The sequence below is a fragment of the Pholcus phalangioides genome, unplaced genomic scaffold (genome assembly GCF_987345545.1).
Source record: "Pholcus phalangioides strain wild (caught in Gottingen) unplaced genomic scaffold, Ppha-v1.0 ptg000007l_1, whole genome shotgun sequence".
Classification (NCBI taxonomy): Eukaryota; Metazoa; Arthropoda; class Arachnida; order Araneae; family Pholcidae; genus Pholcus; species Pholcus phalangioides.
Window position 1 is genome coordinate 49,662,924 of NW_028301600.1, and position 23,808 is coordinate 49,686,731.

The 23,808-nt window shown below is 35.0% G+C and overlaps 2 protein-coding genes across 10 annotated transcripts in view; one reads left to right on the forward strand and one right to left on the reverse strand.

The window, feature by feature from the left end:
- LOC149085427 (dnaJ homolog subfamily C member 4-like) overlaps positions 1-4,343 on the forward strand; it is an 87,917-nt gene extending 83,574 nt beyond the window's left edge. For 8 of the 9 annotated variants that reach the window (XM_089233421.1, XM_089233420.1, XM_089233423.1 and 5 more), the window contains one exon: positions 4,160-4,343. In XM_089233421.1, coding sequence (XP_089089547.1) covers positions 4,160-4,223 — 64 coding nt within the window. In that variant the 3' untranslated portion in view covers positions 4,224-4,343. The remainder of the gene's footprint in view (positions 1-4,159) is intronic. The other variant, XM_089233429.1, reaches the window with a different exon arrangement.
- A 7,258-nt stretch (positions 4,344-11,601) lies between these two features.
- Positions 11,602-19,088, reverse strand: rush (pleckstrin homology and FYVE domain containing family member rush hour). The gene has a single exon (XM_089233430.1). It carries the CDS (start codon positions 18,850-18,852, stop codon positions 17,977-17,979), a length of 876 nt encoding a protein of 291 aa, XP_089089556.1. The 5' UTR covers positions 18,853-19,088; the 3' UTR covers positions 11,602-17,976.
- Between the last annotated feature and the right edge of the window lie 4,720 nt (positions 19,089-23,808).

The window sequence follows — 23,808 nt, forward strand, 5'->3', positions numbered from 1 at the left end:
GCGGGTCTCGTGCTCCGGGTGCTGGACCCGAGGGGTCACAAATTGCATTCTAAAATCTCTCCTTCAACATTACAAGGGGCGTCAAAATGTGCGCTTGCCATGGGTGACCAAGCACCTAGTTGAGGCCCTGTTCATACACATGTATAGAAGACTAATCAAATCTTACCTTCTTTCAATTACAGTACAGACATTGAGCAATATTTCTGATTTTCTCTGAGATATTTCATTTCCTTTTTCCTTCCCCCCTCCCCACTCACACCCTCTTTCATAATCTACATTGAGATATACCTATACAACTTAAATTTCTTCATTACAACTTACATTACTGAAATTTCCAATTACAGTATATACATAGATATATCCATCTTGTCCGTTTTATTTATTTATCATCTTTCATAACACACACACTTATTCATTCTGATATTAAATATTCAACTGTTACTTTTCACTAAGAGCCATCATATGTATAATCTGTTTTCCTGATAAGAAATAAATTAATAAAATATAAAGATATTCAAGAATTTCCCAGAATCTGTGAATCAAATTTATCGGCATTCAGGAAAATATGGATATTTTCAGCATGCTGGTCTCCCTCACTGATTCCCGGCATGCCAGCTAATGTTGGGGGAGTACGGTAATTATTTAACTAAGAAATTAGTTTGTCTCACTAATTAAATTCAATTACTTTGGCCCATTTCACATCCAGGAACTGAACCGTTTTTGATCGTTAAATTTCTTCCTAAGTACATATTGTGCAAATAAATGTTATGTTAGGTTGTTTGACCTCAAGACCTATGATATGACCTGTCTATTATGTGGAAAATGGCGCTATTGGAAGAGCCGTAGCCAGAAATTTATTGCGGGTTGGGGAAGGCAACTGACAGTGCAGTACTTAGTCAAAAGATTACACAATATATAAGTAAAATTCTTGCATTTAGGTGGATGACTGGCAGTGGTGGTCGAGCCAGAGGGTGCAGTGAGTGTTCGAGTAGCTACAGTATTCTGTACCACTGATCTGAGCACCCCCAAAATTTATTCAGGGATCAATGAAGCTTTTTGAATAGACGTCATCATCAGCATCACTCTGAGGGACAAACACTAGATGATCCCCATAGAGAAATAAAAAAATAGAGTTAAAATTGCAGATTTTAGTGTAGAAATGCAGAAATTTAGTGAGGTTTTCTGCCACATCAATAATTTGAAAAATTGAATTGCATTTTTGATTTTCGAAATATTGAGTTCACTTAGAGAAGTCCAGAAAATTAAATATAAAATAATGAGTCAGACCCACTTTTAAGGTGGATATCCATGCAATAACATTGTTTTCAACTTTTTATTTATATCTTCTCAAGTGCGAAAATGAAAATTAATGTCTCCGTATTGTCTTATATTATCCAATTGCATCTCAATCCATATAGTTTAGGATATTTTGAAATTAATTATGGGCCATATAAATTACATTGAAGAAATTCCGCAGCTTTAATCAAGCATTTTTTGAAGAAAAAACAGGCAGATCGATAACTTGAAGTTAAAAAAAATTTCAAAATATCTAGCTCCCATTAAAAAGGAAAAAAAAAAAGATTAATTTCTATGTTTCTTCAATTTAGATTTGTTTCTTTCATGAGTCGCCATATTAGTTACCTTGATATCCTTCAAGGATATCCCTTGGATCACGTGATATCTCTCAAGAAAAGAGGAATATCACGTGATCCAAAAAGCCTCAGTTTCCATGTAAAGCTTAAGTCAAGCACCCACGGTTTCGTAACTCTTCCGACATATCTAATAGCTGGGTCACCAGATAGATGGGAAAAAAGAAGTCAGGCAACCATTTGGATCTTTCGTTTTTTTATAAGAAGCACACATTTTATAAGAAGTGTGATGACCAAAAGATACAATAAAAAAAATTGTATTTTATTTTTTAATTTAAATGTACTTTTTTTCGTTCAATGTTTAGGCATTGTGCTTGATGAACACATACAAGCTTATTCATGTCCTGTCACATAAGTGTGAGGAATTGATAGATGAGCTGCACATTTTTTTTACACAGAAAGCTTAATCGTAAGCCGTGGCTCAGCTTTTACAGCATACCTTTTTACTGGATTTTCACCCGTGGCTCCTTAGTATATTGTAGGGCTATTGTGTGGTCGTGCGGACATCATTCTGGGATCTCGTCACAAGTATTCAGATTTGTACCTCGCTGGCGGCACAGTGGTGGTCTACTTTAGTTCGTTTTCTGTGGTTTCTCAACTTATAAAAGCATTGTTTATCCTGCTTGAAAGTACGAGTTTACTCATCACCGGTCAACAATGTGATAACATGCTTATATTTATTTCCACTTCAACTGCTTTTTTTTCATTTTCATTACAACCGATTAAATTTTAAAAAAAAAAAAAAAGGCCACACACGAGTGTCATTGGCTTATTTATTTTTTTAGAGCAATAGCTCAGCGAAGCGATGAACAATGATATACCATAAAAATTTATATATATTTTTACAAATACTGATATTAGCTGAAAATGATCAACTAAGCAATGAAATGTTGAAGCAATTGGATACATGCGTGGATTTAGGTATTGCAAATAAGCCGCATTCTTGATTTTACTGAACATTATAATGGCATAGTTTGCAAAGCTAATCGAATTTCATACATGCTATGTATGGCTTACCACAAATGTGATGCGCATATGTGGCCATATGCTTTCTCTGTACGTTCACCCGACTCTGGAGTTCTGTACTTGTTCACAAGTATGGGCTGATCCAGGCATAGTCCGGGGGTCTAATGTCTTCATTGGGCTTACATGATAAAATTCTGGAACATTACAATTTTCGAAAGTATGTAAATATGTAAACTGTTTACTTCCATCGAAATACTGCCCCCTCCCCAGAATATCACTTTGCCAGGGGGGGTGGGAGAGGTGGCAGCACGATCTTAGAATCACTGCCCAGCATATAACTTTCACAAGAGGGAAGATCGCTGGACTCTAGAGGTATATATGACAGTCTTTAAAATTTTCACTTTCACTATAAATTTTTCTCAAAAAATTATGCTCTGCGTTAAATCAACATGATACTGTATTTGGTTTTCTGATGTAAGGGCTTTCCAATCACATCAGATAATTGTATTGTACTTGAGCAGTGATAAAGAGGTAAAGATAAACAAATGAAAAGTAAAATTAAAAAATTTCGCCTATACTGATAAAAAATTAAAATCACTGAAAAGCCAGGATGTCACAATTCGGGTGGGGGAATCCTGTTTATCTCTATCCTGTATTCAGTGTTTTGCAGTCAATGAGATGTAAATAATTTTCACGCCAAAATAAAAGTGAATGTCAGTATATATCCTACAATCAAGCGATAAGAATTTCTATAATAAGCTAAAAATGAGCCTTTTAGGTGGGGCATTTATTGCTGAAGACAGCCTTCTTTATACTTTCTGAAAATTCCTCTTTATTTACAAAAGGATTAAGGCTTCTTTGAACCGACCATTCAAAAGGTGCTTGTCAAACATCTGTATCTGCCAAGTTAATTGAAAACTGTCCCCTCCCGCCGAAGTGGCAGAAGCCATTTTGTGGTTTTCAACACCCAGCGCTTTTGCGAGTACAATGGTCATTTTGTGGAGAAAAGAGAGGGGCGTATGCTAAGCCAGCTTAGTGATTCTTTATGGGGGGAAAGCAAGGCAGTATATTTACGTCCAGGACCATTTGGAAGTTGAAAAGTTCACACGTGAAAATACGGCTGAGACCATTTGGATGTCGTCAATTTCACATACGCGCAGGACCGCCGGTCAGTTAAACAGTTTTCTCAAGTATTGTGACATGGGTGCTTCTCGATCATAATTCTTGAAATGATCCTTGTGGACAAGTTTCTAGGAATGAGAAGCTGTTCTGCTCCATGTTCTTTAACTTCAATAAAGTGGGTACAAGATGACCTGGGACAGTTAGAACAGAGTGGTGTAACTGATGACTGCGTTTGAAACATAGTATTCTCAACTTATGTCTTTGTATAGGATAATCATATCTTTTCATACAAGTAAAGTTATTGCTTGAAAAAGCTTGTGTTTAGCTATAAATAGCATTTAGGTTGATAAATTTTCTCACTTCAATATATTATATCTAGATATAAGAAAGCTAACTTATTTTAAAAAAGTTTTTTTTTCTAGGAAGATGGGTAAAGAAGCTCATATGGAAAAGTTGAGGAAATTATGGAAAATACCAGAAACCTAGTTGAACTCTTTCAGAAGTATGGCAAAAAATGTTGCAGGGGCTTTCTGATACATTTAAACAAAGCCTGGAGTTGTATATGTGTAATATAGTTATCTTCATTAAAGAAAGATGATAATTCCATTTTTCACATATTGCAATTTCACTACAGAAGCAAAAGTGTCACTGGGCATGGGTTTTTCAGTGTTCTTCAACTGCAGAGCAGTGAAAGTAATTGAATAATTTTGCAGACCGCCGGAAAAATAGATATATAGGGAAAATAATTTATGGACTGGCAAAAAATAAGTAAATAGCAGAAATAATCTGCGAACCAGAGCAGACCTGATTAACATACTATTTACATCTCAAAATCCCAACTGACTAGGCGACGCAGACTAATAATTCCAAAGAGCAAAAATGTGCCATAGTGGATGTTCGGGTTCATATTGTGCCATTGAACAACAGAGTTCCACACCCAGCCACGATGATATTTTGTGGTGAAAACAAAGAAATAGTCATCTCTATATTTTGACACAGCAGGTTGGTGACATTCCACGTTCAGGGAGACTAAAGGCGCCTTTACACGTATGATTCTGCATGTGTGATAGCTGTAAACAATTTCAGAACTGCCGATCAAGCAACGTTCAAAATACGAAGTATAAGGGACATTTCGTAATATAAGGTTATCGCCAATTTTATTTAAAACCACCCAATATCACATGAATGATATCCAACTAGACAGGTATTGCTATTCGCATAATTTTATTGCTGTTATAACACAAAACAGCATGCTTTACACGTGTAAGAATATGTGTACAGATTTGAAAATTTAAAAATAATTCTATTTATTTATTATTTTTGGTATTTTTATAACTGCTCATGCTCACCAATATTGATTTAATAGATTGAAATGATTTTTTGATGAAATAAATACAACCGATCTGTCAAGAATTTTTTAAAAATATCTAAAATAAATCCCTACAAAATAACACTACAATTTGAAGAATAATAATTTTGTAGTGTTTTATCTATTTTTCTGTCTGATATTTAAAAGTATAAAAAACAAATATCGGCTGCATACCATGTCAATAATTGATGAAAAAAAAAGATAATCGTATTTGAATGATATTGTATTTTTTTTCCGTAAAATTCTAATTTCAGGAATAACCAATAAAATTTAGAAAATACAGTTATGATGAATTCGTAACGGTAATTTTGATCAATAATGACTGAAATTGATTATTATTGAAGTTATCTTTCAAAATGAATAATCCCCATAGTAATAATAAGCTTCTTAAATCTATATTTTTTCTGAGCAAATGTCAGCAGAATTTGATCTGCCAACAGCGAAAAAACTTCAGCCAGGAATGTGGAGTGTTGTACATTCCAAAACTCCACACAGCATGGAAAAGCGTTTGAATTTTGCCACACGATCCCCTTTACACACAAGATTCTGAACAGTGGCTTTTACACGAGAAAGAGCGTGCACAAGAATGTATCTCACTTTAAAAACACGCTGTTGGAATGCCAAAGTTCTAACCACATCTGATCCTTTGTGCAAGACCCTCCTGCTCCAGGTGCAAGGGAAAGATTACATGTAAAGGGGCCTTAATGCTTTCTCAAACCAAAATACCAATGCTCTGTTCCAAGAAGGTAATAATAATACATATATCACGAATATGATTTTGTGTAATCTCTCATGTACATACAGGTGGAGCACCAGGTAGTGGTGCATCCTTAACGGTAAAGGTTACACACCATTTCACATCTACAGGTAGTCCGCCTGATCTGAATTAGTCCTTTTATCTCGGTACCATTATGGGTTTACCTATTCTGGATAGTCAATACTGCACCCTTTCCGTCCCAATAATAAAACTCTCAAAGTCTACCAGTGCATGAATCAATTCCTTGAGCATCTATTCGATCTGTGCCACCCCACTGGTTGCCAAATCAGGAGTAAGAGATAAAAATAATTGCAGAAATATTTTTATCTCTTACTCTTAGTAGGAAAAAACATTTTGTCTGTAAAATTTCAAGCAATGGATGTAATTGAATGGACTAATTTTCAAAAGAAATAGTAATTTTTGATGTATTGTATCTACAAGCTAGGAATCAGACAAATGATTTGTATCAGTTTATGAAGAAGCTGTTTAATGCAGCCCAGGGTAAGATTTTAATGACTAAATTGCCTGTTTTAACTACATAAATCCTGCATTTAACAACATACTCAAATTACAAAACTGCTTATAAAGTCACAAGGGCATCTCAAGCATATCATTGGCCCTCAGGCAAATTAGTTTTTGGAGGGCCACCACCTGACTAAATAATTGCTTACCAATTTGCATGCGTAAATTGGGGTGTAATTTACATTATATTTTATAACTAGTTAACAAAATTGACTAGGATTCAGTGGTTCACTGCTACTTCTGTTTCTTTTCTAAGTACACACATTCAAAGTCTAATTTTTAAAGAAACCAAGCACAAATGATCTTGATAATAGTGTAGATCTGGTTTAGTCATCTCTAGCTCCATGTCCACATCCTTTGGTTGAGAATTTGTTAACAAGTTTGACACATCTCTTAACTGTCTGAGTGTGACGGGAACTTTTTTGATCTCCTAGACAGTAGTGTATTTACAGGGGGCTAAGCGGGCTATAGCCCAGGGCTGCAAATTTTGGAGTATAGAAAGAGGGGGGGAGAAAAAAAACATTTTTTTTAAATTCACGTGTGGAAGTGTCATTTCTATCGTAAATAATATATAATTATTAAACCATATTGTGTTTATTTTTTTGTGTTTTTTCCACACAGACTGGCGTTTAAGTAAAAAATATATGATTGTCTAACTTTCCTATTTACAGTGTGCGGCCTTCCTAAATATTGTCACAAGTAGAGGTGGGAGGGTGAGCGAAGCGAAGCAGCACTCATTTCAGATTACTGAAGGTGTTGGAAAAATAACAAGAGTTCAGCCGACATCCCCTAAAAAATTGGGGGAGGGTCAGGCCCATCATTTCCGTCATTTGGGGGGATCGGGGAGGGGCATTGCGGCCCCACTGGCTTTTGAAAATACACTAAAAATGGTATATATATATACACATTGAGAACATGTTCTTTGCCCTCCGCCGGAAAAAGTTGAAATGACGGCCCTGGGGGGGCCAGGGTATCTTCTTCGAAGAGCAATCTATAGAGAATGTTGGTACAGTGGTCAGGACGAAAAAAGGGTTCTTTCCATGACTGGAGGCTGCTGCACCCTTCCCAGCTGACCACAAAGAAAATTTCAATAGCTCCATTTCGGCTCTCTTTGAAGGTAAAAAGACAGAACATTCCACTGATTTTAACGATGCCTGCCATATGAGAAAGAATCTCCTGCAACAGAGATGCTTTTATTGGTTCCGGTTGGGGCTTTGGTGAGAGTCTTGAAGAGTGGGCTATAATTGACCATCTGGTGGGATAGAAACAGTGTCAAGTGCTATAAATCGAATGGATGAATTCAATTACAATATGATTTTTTTAAACTTATTTGAGAATCGAAATGGGATGAAGCTGGTCAATCCAGAACAACATCTGTTTGCAGTCACTAATTGAAATATAAAGAAATTGTGGTACAGAATGGTAGGTGGGGTCACATGATTCCATTTACTGGTCCTCTAAGAACAGCTCTTCTCATGTGACATTTTCCTGAAAAAAAAGAGGGGGAACAAATGTGGAGCTTGGCAGAACCTGCATTTTTATTAATTGTACACAATATTACAAAACTACATTTGATTATAAATGCAGGATTACCAACAAAACGGAAAAAGCTCCTCTTCATTTTACAATTTTCTGACGAAAACAAAATAAGTAAATATGAAATATAGCTACTCACACATTTCTGATAAGTTCATACGTTTTGTATTTTGTAAGAGTCTTCTTTATAGATAATTTATGAACAATCGCCACAATTTAATCTTAAGTAATTTGGAATCCTCTGTAAGGGTGTGAACATAGTGCGTCCGTATTTCCGATTCTGGAAACCTGATGTTAATTTTCGTTTCAAAAAACAATTTCCAATGCATTTTTAAAATTGGCAAGCATTAGTGAGCATTTAGCAAATATTTCCGAAATTAAAAATAAGCATTCAATAAATTTTTTATCAAATGTGCAGCGGATGTAGGGCCTTATGTTAAGTTCATAAACAAAATGTCATATATTGATGGTTTTTTTTCTATACAGCAATGCATACAGTCTGTATGTGGTGATTATTCTAAGAAATGTGGCACTGTATCAAACTACATGTACCACAATGAAATATAGAAACAAAAGACCACAATATGGTTATATATATATATATATATATATAACTTGTATAATATATATAACACAAGTTATATATATATAATTTGTGTGCAAAATTAAGAGAATTTGCACATTTGTGTCTATTTTCACAAAAAGTACTGAACCAAAGGTACTAATAATGCCACAGAAGAAGTATGCAAATATTCAGTGTCGAATACATAAGCGTACACATGCGTGTGGGCGGAACGCATGTGTTTTGTACAGCTACACTCTCTTTCTACCTCATTAGGATGGTAAATGTTGTTTTTCCCCCCGATTCATTCTCAAATACTCGTGTGCAAAATTAAGAGAATTCGCACGTTGTGTCTATTTGAGGCATCATGTTGGACAGCCGCACACCCCTCCATGTATTTGACAGAGGGTCTCTGACTGCTAGGAGGTATAGAGAGGAAATCTTAGAGCCATATGCTCAACTTTTGACTGGCACAGTTGGTTCCTGTTCATGGACGACAACGCTCGTTCTCATTGGCCTCACCTGGTCAAAGATTATCTGGAAAGTGAGGATATTCGGCATATGGATTGGCCAGCCAGATCTCGACCCAAATCTTATATAACATGTCTGGGACACTCTTGGGAGGGCAATTGCATCTCATCATCCCCCTCCGAGAACCATCCCGGAACTGAAAACTGCATTGCTGCAGGAGTGGGACCGATTGCCACAGTTACTCCTCAACTGCCTTGTGTCCAGTATGCCATCGCTCTTTGGGACCTGTCTGACTGTGAGAGGGGACCATACCCCATATTACTCATTTTCAATTCAATCTTGCAATGTGGATTTTGGACATTCCTGCAATGATGAGCGTTACTGACAATCATGTGTGCATACTATGACTTTTTTATCTTACATCTCTTTCTCTGGTATAACTGTGTATTCGTAACAAATTTCATTAAAATCTGTCCACTAGTATTTCAGGAATTCAACATAATGTACTAATTCTCTTAATTTTGCACACGAGTGTATATTAGTCATTGCTAATTTTGTTTTTAATTCTAATAAGAAAAATTAATTACCACTCAGTAAATCCCATATTAATTCATATTTAGAAGCAATTTAATAAAATAAATTTCATTCTTCAGACTTGTAAAATTAATTATGGAAAATTTTCTGGAAACTGAACGTACTAAATTTTGGAAACCATAAAGTTTTGTAATGTATTTTTGGTCACTGATTTTAAACATGGCTCATTTTTGAATATTGTGTAAAAATTTTCACAAAAATTGATTTTGGAATAACATGAATAAATAAAATGTGTTATCCTACCTATTAAATATTAAATTAACTTATCAAATAATTTTTACATAATCTTTGTATTATATTTATTATGTAGCTTTCAATGTAAAAGTGGCATAGGGAAAAGAACAAAAATGGAAGGAACAAAAGCAGTTTAATTAATAAGTTCCTTGTTTCTAAGTATTCACTGAGATATTTGAATTCGAAAATTGGGAGAAGCAGCAGCAAAAACTAACGGACAATGCTTCTTTCCCAACTTTTCTCAGATTTTTGAATTCAGATATATCTGCGAATATTACACTTAGAAACGTGGAAATTTCTTTGTTGGCGTCAGAAGAGACAGGGCAACAACTTTTTAAATCAGTTTTTCGGCACAGGTTGTCCATATAAAAGGTTATACTATACAATCCCTTGAAACATGAATTACATAGCTGAAATTCCTGATTTTGCACATTTACATTCTGGAAGAATGACTTTATTATCTGTCACCATTTTCTTGCTATTCCCATTTTGAAACCGTCAGCCAATTGTGGGACACTCTCAACATTCAAGTAATGCAAGCATTTAAATCACACGAGTGCACAAACAACTGGTAGGTCCCGTCTATAATTTTATTCGGTCCACAAAACAATTTTGAAAAAGCATTTCACTATTTAAAAATACACTTTAGGACGTGCGGTTAAACATATGTATAGATATTATGTAATGCATTATTGATTTTGTTGCTAGACTATAACCAAGTACGCAGAAAGTATTTTGGCACCATTGATTGGTGCTGAGATACTTTCATATTCGAATGTATGGTGCATACATTCAAATTAAATTTATCAATGTGTAGGCGCCTGTGGGCCGGAAGTTGAGCACCCCTCATTATATGACAATCATTAAGGATTGGAATAGGATACGAATACATGACAGAAAAGTAAAATTTAGCCGCAAATATATACAGTACCACTTTTTTGTCTGTTTATAATTTATTAGTAATGGCAGGAAAATTTGTATAGCCCACAGGCAGCAAAAATGTAAATACGGCCCTGCTTGCAAGCCACTGCTACAGAAGTGGTTTATGGTGCACCTATATGACTTCCAGAAGAGTTTTTTGTATCTAGTCATCATCACCCAGATCTATCAAGCGCCATTGATCAATTAAAGACCACCATGGAAAATCAAAGTCCAAGACAGACTGTTTGCTATGGAAAACACAGTTTTTGTTAGCAAGGACCTGCTGTCATGCTCTCACGCTTTTCTCTGCACAGAGCCTAGAACCTCTGTATGAGGGACCTTACCAGGTGCTGTCAAAATTGGGAGAAAAAAAGTCTTCCAAATTCTAATAAAAGGTCGACCAGTGTCTGTAAGCATAGACACAGTCAAACCGGCTTAAATCTGCGGTGGTGACCTGTCCTTCACTGCCCACAAGCCTTCCAACGATCAACAGGCAACAACAAATTCAAAGGATCAGATATATTTTTATATACCAGATGTCTCATCACTTCTCCTTACATACATGTACCTATAGGCCTATGTATCCAACTGCTTTGTTATGCAAAAACTGTTTTTTTCACCTATACACAAAATATGCACCATAATTTTGAATGATGAATGCTAATTACTGTACAATGAATATCAAAGACCATGAAGTAGTGAATACAAAATTATTTTTTCCATCATCCAGACAGAAGTTTTTAATGACAACTCAAAATGAGTTTTTGAACCCTCAAAGTAAGCAGCAGAACAATTAGTAAACCACATTTCCCCCATACACCCACCCCTCCCCCGCAAACAACCTGAAAAAATGATACAACTTCTACTTTGGCAGAATCATTAATTACAATCTACCACATTTGTATTATTTGGCAATATTTTGATGATTCTATTTTCATTTAAAAAAAGTTACACAAATTTTATTAAAAAAAGTAGGACAAAACCTAGAAAGCAGGACACAAATAGGTCATTTTACCCAAAAGTAGGACAATTGGGAACCTTGCTTATTCTATCACTGACAAGCCCAGACATATTTTGTATAGTTGATTTCTCAATGAAACACACTTTCCTATACACCTTACTACTGAAAATTGGAAGAAAGCCTACTTCATTTTGAAAAAGATATATTTTACAGGGGTGGGGGGGGGGTTTAGTGATTTCCACTATGCTGCAGAAAAGTTTAATATATCATATAGTTACCAAAATACTTCATTTCTTTTTCAAATAAATGTTGACATTTAAAAACTGATAAAAAAATTTGATTAAATTTTGATTAAATTTTTTTAATCAACCAGTAAGAAATTTTAATTGGTTCCCATCGCTATATATATACCTCCAGTTCGTTAAAATGTCTGAATCTAGTTCTTCACCTAATTCTTTCATCAATGGGTAGCTGCTAAGATTTAAACTTTTCAATGCAAACATTAGTCAGCTTCTATTCTATATGTGGAAGGCCGAGTGTGTCTAACAAAAACCACCACAGCATATTAATGATATAACTTCAGAGCACACTGTATATACAGTGAAACTTGGTTAATTCTAGTTATAATGAAGTTCCTTAGAGTTTTCTAAATATTTGCACATGAACCTCAATTTTTTTTTCTTTTAATAAACTGATCAAGACCACAACAAAAATGTAAATACATTTCAAAATGTTCATAACCTTTAACACACAACCTTTGCTTTATATATTTTATACGTCAAAATCTGCTTTCATAATCATTTTAGGAAGATATAATTTAAATAAAAATGGTTCCAAACCATAGAACATAAAGTTAATTGTAACAAGCAACTAAATTTAAAACTAAAGTTAACCAATTATAAATTGGGAGAAATCCAAGTTGTATTGAAACAATGTAGTTCAAACATTGTTGAAACAAGTTTTTGGTATATACACAAGCATTTATGGTGTAGTTGACTCAATTGATCTGTCAGTTGAAATTAAGTATTGGAGACAAGATGTCACGCTTCAGTAAACATATTTAGTGGATAATATATTAACGTCACAAAAGATTTGAAACAGTAGAGAAATAAAATTAATATATATATATTGTGTGGGCAGATATGAAAATACCAGAACACTAAATGAAATTATAATACTCGACTTTAATGAATGTTATAATACACATTTTCTTTTAACATTAAAAATCACCCTTGTTAGAAGAAAAATTAAAACCTCTGTGAAAACAAACAAATTCAATATATATCATTCTGTTTCAATCCCAAGTATTACTTTTTTCCCTTTTATATGTCATGTTCAAAGATAAAACAAACTTGTAAATATGTACAATTCACAACATATGTATACATATCACTTTTCTTGGGAATTTGCAAATAGAAAATACTGGATATTTCAAACTTCATAAAATATCTGTACAAAACGAATGTATTATATAAGGCACTTTGAAAAAAACACTTGTAGCAATGCATATGGTAGTCATAAAGAATGACATTTTTGTTCCCAAATAACAGAAGATACTTGAGGCAGTTTTATTAGCTTTATATAAACACAAGTGGAATACACTTATTTAAAAAAAAATAATCTTACTTCAGAATGATAAAACTGCTCGTTGCAAGACTCACACACACAATGGCGAAAAAAAACAAAACTGCATTTTTCTTTGAGATCCTTAGAAAATTGTTATCATTTTTACATTGAAGAAAAAAATTACACTATAAATCACACAGTACTACTCTCAAGATTCAGTTTGCCTAAGGCCGGTATTACACTAAAAAAGTTTGATAAAAATTCTTTTAAAGAACTTGAAAAATGTAACCAATAAGCACATCTATTACATTCGAGCAAACAATTGATCTGTCTATTGGTTGCATTTTTCAAGTTTTATAAACTAATTTTTATCAAACTTTTATAGTGTAATGCCGGCTCAAGGCATTCCTTTGTTTTTGCTTACTGTGGACACCCAATATAATGTGTCAAAGAATTTCTTTAATTATTTTTCAGTGTTCAGAGCAAGTTGAATGTATTTGTTCTTGTGCACACAAATATTCCAAATCTAATAGTAAAATTTAACCTCCACTAAAAATAGTTTTTCAAGAATCTAGTTACGGAGTTTTCTTAATCCATAATGATATCTATCAAATTGGTAATTAACTGTGTGTGAAAAATAGTTAATTATTAAATATTTTGCCAACACCAGACTATTGAAATTAAACTTTGTCCATCTTACAAGGTATACTGCACTTTGTCTCAACTAAGTTGTTAAACAATAAATTAAACAGAAAAGGCAAATGAAAGGTTAAAAATCTGATATTTTAAAAAAGGAAATTAAAAATAAACCACATGATCTTGCTGTTCTGGGGTCCTTGTCAGGCATAGCTTGACACTTCTTGTGCTCAGTAAATAGATATTGTGTTTGATGAAGCCAGATGCTAAGGTTGAAATGAGTGAGCACCTCTGCTTCCTTAACACTTTTCTGATTAGCTGTCATTATTTGAATACAAAGAGTGACTGACAAATTTAAGTTGAATGGCTGGATCACTTTGTCCTTTGAAATATAACCACCCCATAGCATTGGAATAGCTAATCTGGCTTTATTTACTACCATTATGTTTTAACCATTGAGTATGACAAAGATTTCTGCATAAAAATTAACTTTCATGGTCGTCATTGCAGCTATTGTTGCACCTTTACAGAGGCCTACTACTAAGGAAATAGTTGAGGTGAACGCAAAATAATTTTTCGCCATACTTATCAAGTTTTTATTTATTTCATCATTTTTATAGAAATTATACCTATGTTTTAAATAGCAAGCAAATTCGATTGGTACTTGTGAGTACCATCAGTTCATTGTAAGGTTCAGACTGTACATAAACAATAGTGAATTATATATATCTATTATAATTTGAATGCTTTAATTAATTTGTAGAACTAGTAAAGTGGAATCTTAATACGATACCCTACACACTAAGAAAAAAAAACCCTGTATAGGGATTATCATAAAGGTAGAGCATCACATAAAGCACCACCAAATTTATATTATTCTTGACATATTTTCTAAATCTGCGTTGTTAGTATGACCATTGGAATTTATTTGTTGTAAAAAAATGTAATTGAAGGCAATTAATAAAATTCAGTTATATGTATTGTCCTGTGAATGTGTTTACTGCATAACACTTTTGTATATTTACATCCCACAAAAGAAAGGAAATTATACTTTCAAACAGCTCAGAAATTTGAGTTACCACTGGCCTACATTTGTATAATGTGGGTGTCTATGAGCAAAATAGAATTCAATCAAAGCCTCAAAATACATTTTTTCAATATCATCGCTCTGAAAGTGTTCCTTAACACATTCATGGAACAAATTATGCCTTTCTTTGTAGTAAAATGAATAAATATACACGCAATTGTATTTTTCAACATATTTTAATTGGCATCTTTAATTTTCATTGTGAGCATATAATACTGATGGTACTCTATGGTACTTTTAAAATAAGTGTAAATTAATTATTCAGGACCATTAGTTCAAGCCCTGGGCAAATATGAATTTTTGGGACCTGTTACTTTGAGGCAGAAGCATATGCAGGGCAAGGGGTATGTGGGCTGTTGTAAAATACAAAATGAAGTCTTTGGGACCCTAGGCACATGCCCCATGCAGCAGGGAGGAGTTTCAAATTTGATGACAAGGGGGGTGGGGTTGAAGGATGCTTACATCGTCAACCACTCGCTTTATGAAAATATGGAACATTCTTAATGGCATCTTTATTTTCCATCTTTTTTAGGAATACAAAAAATTAGAAAAATCTTTCCCTAGTCTGTGAAAACCTGAACTAGCATTCCTATAGATAAGTCCTCTAGGAAAACCCTGCAAATCTTTCTAAGACCTCTATAGACTGCTCCCACATCCTGTCTTACTTAAGGTGGGTGTATCTGCAAAATTCAGTGGCGTCTGAGCCGGAGGTGCTCGAACACCCATGGAAATTTGTAGAATGGGTCAGAGTACCCCAGAATTAATTCAGAAATAAAAATTTAGTACATGAAATTCAAGACGAACACCACAGGGTTGAAGCACTTCCAATGCCCCTAGCTAAACACTATATATATATATATATATATATATATATATAAATAAGGGGTTCTCAAAATTTTTCCATTCGTGGTGCCTCTTAACCTAACCAGTACTTTTCCATAGCTCCCCAGAGTAGTGTGTAACAAAGAATCTCTTCGAAAAAATTTCTTAAACGTCCAGTTATCCTGACAAAAGTTAATGGCACTGCTGATGATGCTTTAGCAGTTAAGCTAAACTGCTTTGTTTTCACTCCATGCATCTCGTGCTTTCCTTCTCTTGTGCATAAGTGGATACATGCTCTTCTAACGGGGTATGGCTATATCCGCACTGTCCCCAATACCAATGATACAATTTTTGTGAATGGCGGATCGCCACTCCTTTCCCTCATCTCTGTACAGTCTATACTTCTGTATGATTTACGAGACAAGAAAGGGAACTACTAGTCATGAAAATAATTTCCTTGTATGATGGGAAGCTGTGCTTGGGTGGGATATTAAAACAGAAACAAAAGTTTAGTGTATTTATTTGCTATTCCTCTAAAATACTTGACCACACGTGTTGTGCGCCCAACAACACATGTGGTCATGTGAAAGAATGTTTCAATGCGATCTCCTAAAAAAATTACATAATTTTTTTTTATTATGTGGTAAATGAAAAGTTGAAGGACAAACTTCAAAATAATTTCCATTTCACACTAATCACGAAATTAGCACCAGCTCTGAGCTACTAAATAAAAGCCAATCAGACTTGATCAATTAAAACAATGCAGCCACTAAGCCATCACAAGCAGGCCTTACAATATAGCACAGCCAAATACGCCAGACTACAATATCACCTAGTGTCTGCCTTTATCAGCCACTCTATCGTTCAGTCTGCTGAGCAATATGTTCAGATGTGCAGCCAAGTTAGACCAATAGTAGACCACAGGACAGCGAGATCACATGGTAAATTTTCAATTGCATATATTCCTCCCTTTATAAACAGTATCCTTTGTGAACTGAAATGCATATTCAGATTAAAATCTGTCTTTACTGTTGAACTTATACTGTCTGAGAAATAGATTTCTCTGCAACCATCTTGAATTTGAATGATTAAATGTTATCCATTAGAGCAGCTATTCTCAACTATTTTGTGTATTTTTTCTATGACGCAGCCCCATAGGTTTATTTATTCATCAAATTTACTAATTCATTTTATTCATTTTGAGCAGCTGTAGAGCCTCTGCAAAGTGCATACAGAGTTCTGATTGAGAACCGCTACATTAGAGAACTCACTGAAAAATGTAAATTTTTTGTCTATAATATCTGATAATGCCTTACTACCTTATATTATCTCGACGTTTATGAATTTATTTTAATATTTCCAATCTTTATATATTGTATCAATTACAATAGCATCAATTTAGTAAAAATGTTTCTTGATTTTTTCAAGAGTTTTTAAATAAAATTTAAATGTGCACAATTACTTTTCTAGAAGCTGTAATTCTGTAAAAACAGTTGGTTATGATGAAATCAAAGTTCTATGAATATCACAATTCAAATAACCAATATGGATGCTGTCATATTGTCATTTGCCCCATCATTAAACTGCAAATTTTCTACAACATATAAAAAAAAGTTATTATCCTCAATCCTCTTTTCTATTGCATCACTATCACACTCTTTTTCAATCCCATTTGTAAGACCAAAAAAAAAAATTTACATCACAAATTCACAATGGCATATGCCAAACAAATTCAGAACGTTCTCTCATCAGTGACATTAGAATTAACGTCTAGTTTACAAATGCATACATAAACGTAATACTTGAAAATATATAATAAGAGGCGATATGTTGAAGCTGTGAGCAGTTACAATATTAATTTGAAATGGAAAAGTTAAAAAAGACGAACTTTCTCTTTCAAAAACGTAACAAAAAAAACAACATACAATAATGAAATTAAAAAGTTTCAAATCTAGAAAAAAAACAACAAAATGTTAACTATCTTATTTCAGTTTCATAATGACAGTTATAAGCAAAAAAGAAATTTTACGCAATCACACAAACGTATCCATATTTCATCTTATAAATATGCATTAAAAAATCACAAAATATTAATCCTTTTTTCAATAGAGATATGAAAGAGGCACTTCTCACAAAGAATGTGCAAAATGAATTTTCACACAGTCTCTAATTCGACAAGAATTTTGGAAGTTCAGTTTTTTTTAGTTATATTCAGGATCTTCCGAAAGCTTTTCTGATTCGAGAATGGAACTACAACCCTCCTCGGCCACAATATTGTAGAATGTTGGCTTTTCATCAGTTGATACGCTTTGCACTTCCTTGCTCTTATTTGCATTCATATCTTCTTCAGTTTCCTCGTAATCTGAATCATCTTCTCCAGATGTATCTTGATTGCCAGCTTTTTCAACATTCAGTGGCCCCTCACCAGATTCTCTAGCTCGGTACAATGTGTCATAACACTTCAAACACACTCTCAATGGTTTTGATGACTGAGCAGGAAGGAGAAATTTTTTATTTGAGCATGCACTGCATACAACAGCGCCACATTTCCTACAGTGATGCCTGCGATTTAACACTGTGAACTGGACTCGTCGACAATGCATGCAAACAGTAGCTTCTGAATCTGGAATCCAAACTGCAGCATGCTCCATCGATGGTTTCTTCCCTGTATTCTTTAGCAGATCATCGATGCACTTAACTATATGAGCCATCCATTCTGCTTTTTCTGTGGCAGTAGCTGCACATACAGCAAATGACTTGGTGGGTGTACGTATCAGCCACCCATTTTTCATAACTCCATCATCTTCCAAATTTTCAAGTTTGACTTCTTCCAAGGGTATAATGTGTTGCTTATTATACTTCTTCTTGTCAATCAGAATGTTACCATAAATCAAAATGTCATTGAACAGGAAGAACTGCCGAGGTTTCGGTTTCTTTCGGCACATTTTCGTCAACACACCTTCTCCAACCAAAACCCGGCCCTGTATTGCTAAAGGCTGACCGGATGTGCCAAAACAGCTTTCGACCGCAGCAATTCTTTTGGCATTTGCTTCGCTATTTACTAACCTATCCACCATTTCGAAGGGGGCGTTTTGAGGATCTGCTGTACTTTTTACTTCAAATAAAAACGAAGTCAAAATTGTTATTTGCACAGATGCAGCTTCACCTTTATTGCTGCACAACACGTTATCAGAAAACTTACTTTTCTTGCTTGATACCGTGTAAGGCAGATCGAGAAAAATCGAAACATACACTTGACAAATAAAGCTTACTTCATACTGAACACTACCGCCACCGTCATAACACAATCATAATCTGAGCACGAACCTGTTGCCATGTTTTGACATTTTAAAAAAATGCAATTTTTTTATTACAAAAAAATTATTTTTATAAAAATAAATGTTGAATTGATATTAAAATAAATAAAATCACTAGAAATTTCCAAATCCCCTCTCTGATAGAATTGCACTAGATTTCAGAAATTACTATATTCAATCATACTCGATATAAGAAATGCACATACTTTGACTGACCATATTTCCTCGAAAGAAATACGGAAATTTAGGTTCGAAATACCGGAAAATACGGGACATCATCAAGAATGAATTATTTGTCGTAATTACGGCAAGTTTGACATATAAATGCATGAAATCAGAATGATTTCAATCTTTGAGTGCAATTTGTTAAGACTGTTCAATTGGAAAGTTGATCAAGTGCTCGTGAGCATGAAATCGAGAACTCTGGGTGCTTCAGGGAGTACCGTGGTGCTCGCGAGCAACGGGTTGAAGATACCTGCTCTAATAGATGCATTGGACATTGTGCGAAACTAAAAGAACTCATCTCTGTTCCTGGCAAAACCTATGAAGCCATCAAAGTGATATGTCAAAAAGTGATTTCCTCTAATAGGGACATTGACACCATAAAGGACCTTAGGAAAGTTCTTAATGGGGATACCACGGTGGATCTGCATAATTCTCCAATTATTACAAGTTGCTTCCGTTTCGCGTCCACCACCTCCGTTGAAGTAGAGCGATCTTTTTTGCAGTAGAAAACAATATAAACCGACCGCAGAGAGAACTTGACGTTTGCAAATTTGAAGAAACACGTCGTTATGGTATGGACTATGGTACAAACCTAGGAGTCCTCAGTGCATCACTTCACTAAGTTGAAGCGCTACCCGGCAGACGGCTAGGTGGGAGCCATCAAAAACCATTCGGAAGACGGACGAATAGGAATGTTCTTCGACAGACGGCTAAGCAGGACTGGAGTTTCAATCTATCTCGCTGCGACAGACGAGATAAACATGTCGTTTTTGTGTATATTTTCATTTCTATTATAAGGGACATGTGAATAGTCCACGGGGACTACCACAGCTGTCGTCCCTCCTGTAAAATGTTCTACTTTACCCAAACAATAAACGGCCTTCCGGGGGCTTTACTGTTCACTCATGCTTATCGGGAATCCGATCCGTATCCGCGCCGATTATGACAATGTAAACATAAAAAGGAAATTTTTGTAATATCAGCGTTCCCCCTCCAAAAACAAGCATCGTATTTCTCCGAATATTCGGAGGAAGATACGGATAGGGGAAACCCACTACTTAAGTATCGGGTGAGAGTATTTTCTACTCGCGATGGCGCCGGTTTAATGAAAAATTTATTTCTTTGACTTGAAAATTTATTACGATGATGACTCAAGTATAGTGTTTTTCCTTAAGAAAAAAACTACAATTTCGTCGGCTTTTTACAGTTGATTGTATTCAATTAGAAATCTACTCATTACCAAGTTCACTATACAGTGAAAGCTCACTACAACGATAAAAATCCCTCTACAACTATATTTTTCTAGTCTTGTCTGAAAATCAATATACTGTTTGACTCTCGATATAACGATTATCTTTCTAAAACAATATTTTTTTCCCTGGTCCGCAGAGTATTATATCGTGTTCCAGACTCTGCCACGAAGCTGGCATGGAAGAGATCTCGGCAACGGGATAAGTCCAGTGGCAAAGTTCTGGCGTTCATTCATTCAGAGTATTATATTGAGATTTCATTGTATATTTCTCGATGATATATAATTATATTATCTTAAAATTATATATGTAAAAAAATAAGGAAGCAAAGTCAGGGGCGTAGCCAGAAATTTCGTTCGGGGGGGGGGGGACCACTTTCATTTCGGGCTGGGGACCAAAGTGACAGAACAATGGATTTGGCCATCTTTTTCCCTTTTTTCGGTCATTTTCTCACATTTCGGGGGGGACCAGACCCCCAAGTCCCCCCCCCCTGGCTACGCCCTTGAGCAAAGTAATAATCACCCACATCCATCAAAATAGGCAATGAAGGACAACAATACATTTTTATTCCCATGTGATTTTGGAAGTTCCTTATAAACTGAAGTATAGATGAAATAACTTGAATAAATTAATTAGAATGCTGAAACATCCTCGTGAATAATATTTACACGCTGAAAAATATATTTAATAAAAAAATAACTCTTCATTACTCCTTCTGTTTTCTATCCTCCCCATTAAAACAAAGTAAAAAAAAAATCTAACCAATAACCTCCGCTAACACCTTCCATTTTTAACGTTAAAGAATGTGAAGAAAAAAAACAACAAATGTTCTAGATGCAGATACAGATTAACGTCCTCTATGCAGGCATAGGGCTCTAGGACAGCTTTAGTTCATATCTTCAGAGTGCAATCTTGTTCAAAAACAGTTGCGAAGATCAGAAATGCCGGAACTGTGTAGAACAAAGAAGTACAATAAAGAAACAGTTTTGGCATCAACAACAAAAACATAAAAAAAGAACTGGTAGATGATGCAAAAAAACCACAGAAATCTCAGCTCTGAGAAAAAACGAAGACAACCAATAATATATTGGCCCAATATCAAAAACGATTACATTTTTTCATGAAAATTTCTGCACGTGCATCAGAAATGAATTTGCGTTGTCACCGTCGCTAAACAAAAAATTCAGTAAATGTATAGTAGTAGTTGTATATCCCAAGCTTAATTTTGATTGGTCAGTAGTCGATCGGCCGGAGGGAAAAATCGCTTTTCCCTGTGTGGAAAGCTTTGATTTTCCCTCTTTCGCGTCACGTGACGTTAAGGAGTGAGCCGAAGAATTAAAGCAGCACCTCCTAGCTATCTAGGAGGTATTGCCCCCTTAGAGGAGAAATACTTATATTTCTTCTCGATGATTGCCCCTGGTCACATGAAAGAATGTTTTGCATGCGAACGGAAGTTTTCTGACGTCACACCGTCATCTTCTATTGGCTGTGCTACCATAAAAAATTAACTCAGCATATCTTTAGAAAAAAAGGATCAACTTCGCGACCCATGGGTCTATTCGGAATTTGAAAATATGCTTATTAAATGTTCCTAAATAATAAAATGTTTGGTTTTATAATCTTCAAAACCAGTCAGTAGCATATTAACAGGCGAGCGAACGGGACCTAAGAAATGGCCCTGAATTGGCCTAAACAAGGGGCTCCAAATTACTGGAAACTCTCAACTAGAATTTTTTTTATAAATTCTGTATTTTTCATTCTAGACTTATTTTAATTTATTTCTCTCATTAATTTCCAAAATTTTTTCCATTATTTTTTCATTGATTCTTGCATTGTTTTCATTGATTCTTGCATTGTTTTCATTGATTCTTGCATTGTTTTCATTGATTCTTGCATTGTTTTCATTGATTCTTGCATTGTTTTCATTGATTCTTGCATTGTTTTCATTGATTCTCGCATTCTTTTCATTGATTCTCGCATTATGTTTAACTAAGAAAATGTTTTCACTTATTCTGGAATTATTCATTTCTTTCATTAGTTCCAAATTCCCATCATTTCTGAATTTTTGTTTGGGGGTTTATACTTTTCGATAGATGTTTTTCAGCATTCATTCGACGCCGTGCATCAACGGCGTCGGAGCCAGTGGGGAGTGCAGCATTTCGTAGAACCGATCCAACTACCCCCAGAATTAATTCAGAAACAGATCTCAAGATCAAGTCCAGCGTACACAGGTCTTAAACATTTTCGACGCCTTTACTGTGCATTCAGTAATAATGTTATAAATTTTTCAATAGACTTCCCAAAAATATATAAAATCATGGCTGAAGAGAGCCCCAAAAAATGTGTGGGTCCCATCCCAATAAGACGATGTTGTTAAGATGCCCTGAAACTAGTGACGCAGCTGCAAATGGATTTTTTTAAATAATGACGCGATAATAAAGTGATCCTCACGTATTCCCAAGGGCCGCCTGGCAGTCGAGTGGTTAGGGAGCTAGCCTCTCACTGCGCAGGTCTGGGTTCCTACTTGCCAGATTTTTAACCAGATTGTATTTGGATTTGTATGAACTAGAGCGCCCCTTTAATATAAAGTAAGCTTTTACTAATGCATATTAAAGCGTCTTATAGTATGACCCATCTCGGAATCCCCTGCAAACCAGGTTTGGGTCGCGACTCATAGGTTAAAAACCCTTAATTTATGCAAATATAAATAAAAAATCAGAAGCCACAACAGGCTAGCTGGAAAAAGTGAAAAAAATCAACAAGAAAAAATTTCCAACTTTCCCCTTTCACACGGAGCAAATGCGGACGCGGGTCCGAAAGAAGTTTTAACAATTGGAATATACACTGAGCCTTTCAGACGAGCCGAAATTCACCCGCATCTTAGAAATGTTCATGCGGGTCCGGACATCGTCCGCATTTATCAAAACCTAAGTGCGGGCTCCGCATCCGCACATAGAAGTTTTGACAATTTGGTTATTCGGAGCTATTCACACGATGTGGACGCGAAGCGAATTCGTCCGCATCTTTGGCTACTTTTTAAAGATGATTTTGCACGGAATTTTTTTAATTATTTGCCATAAATACCCTTAAAAACACCATATGCAGGTTCCTGTTCATCAATATTATGTAACCATATAACGTCTATCCCTCTGTTTCCTTCTGAGATGAAGGAGATATAGCAACTTTAACTGCCTTTTGTCCAGACTTTACAATTTTATAAAATTAAACCTGCCAACAATGG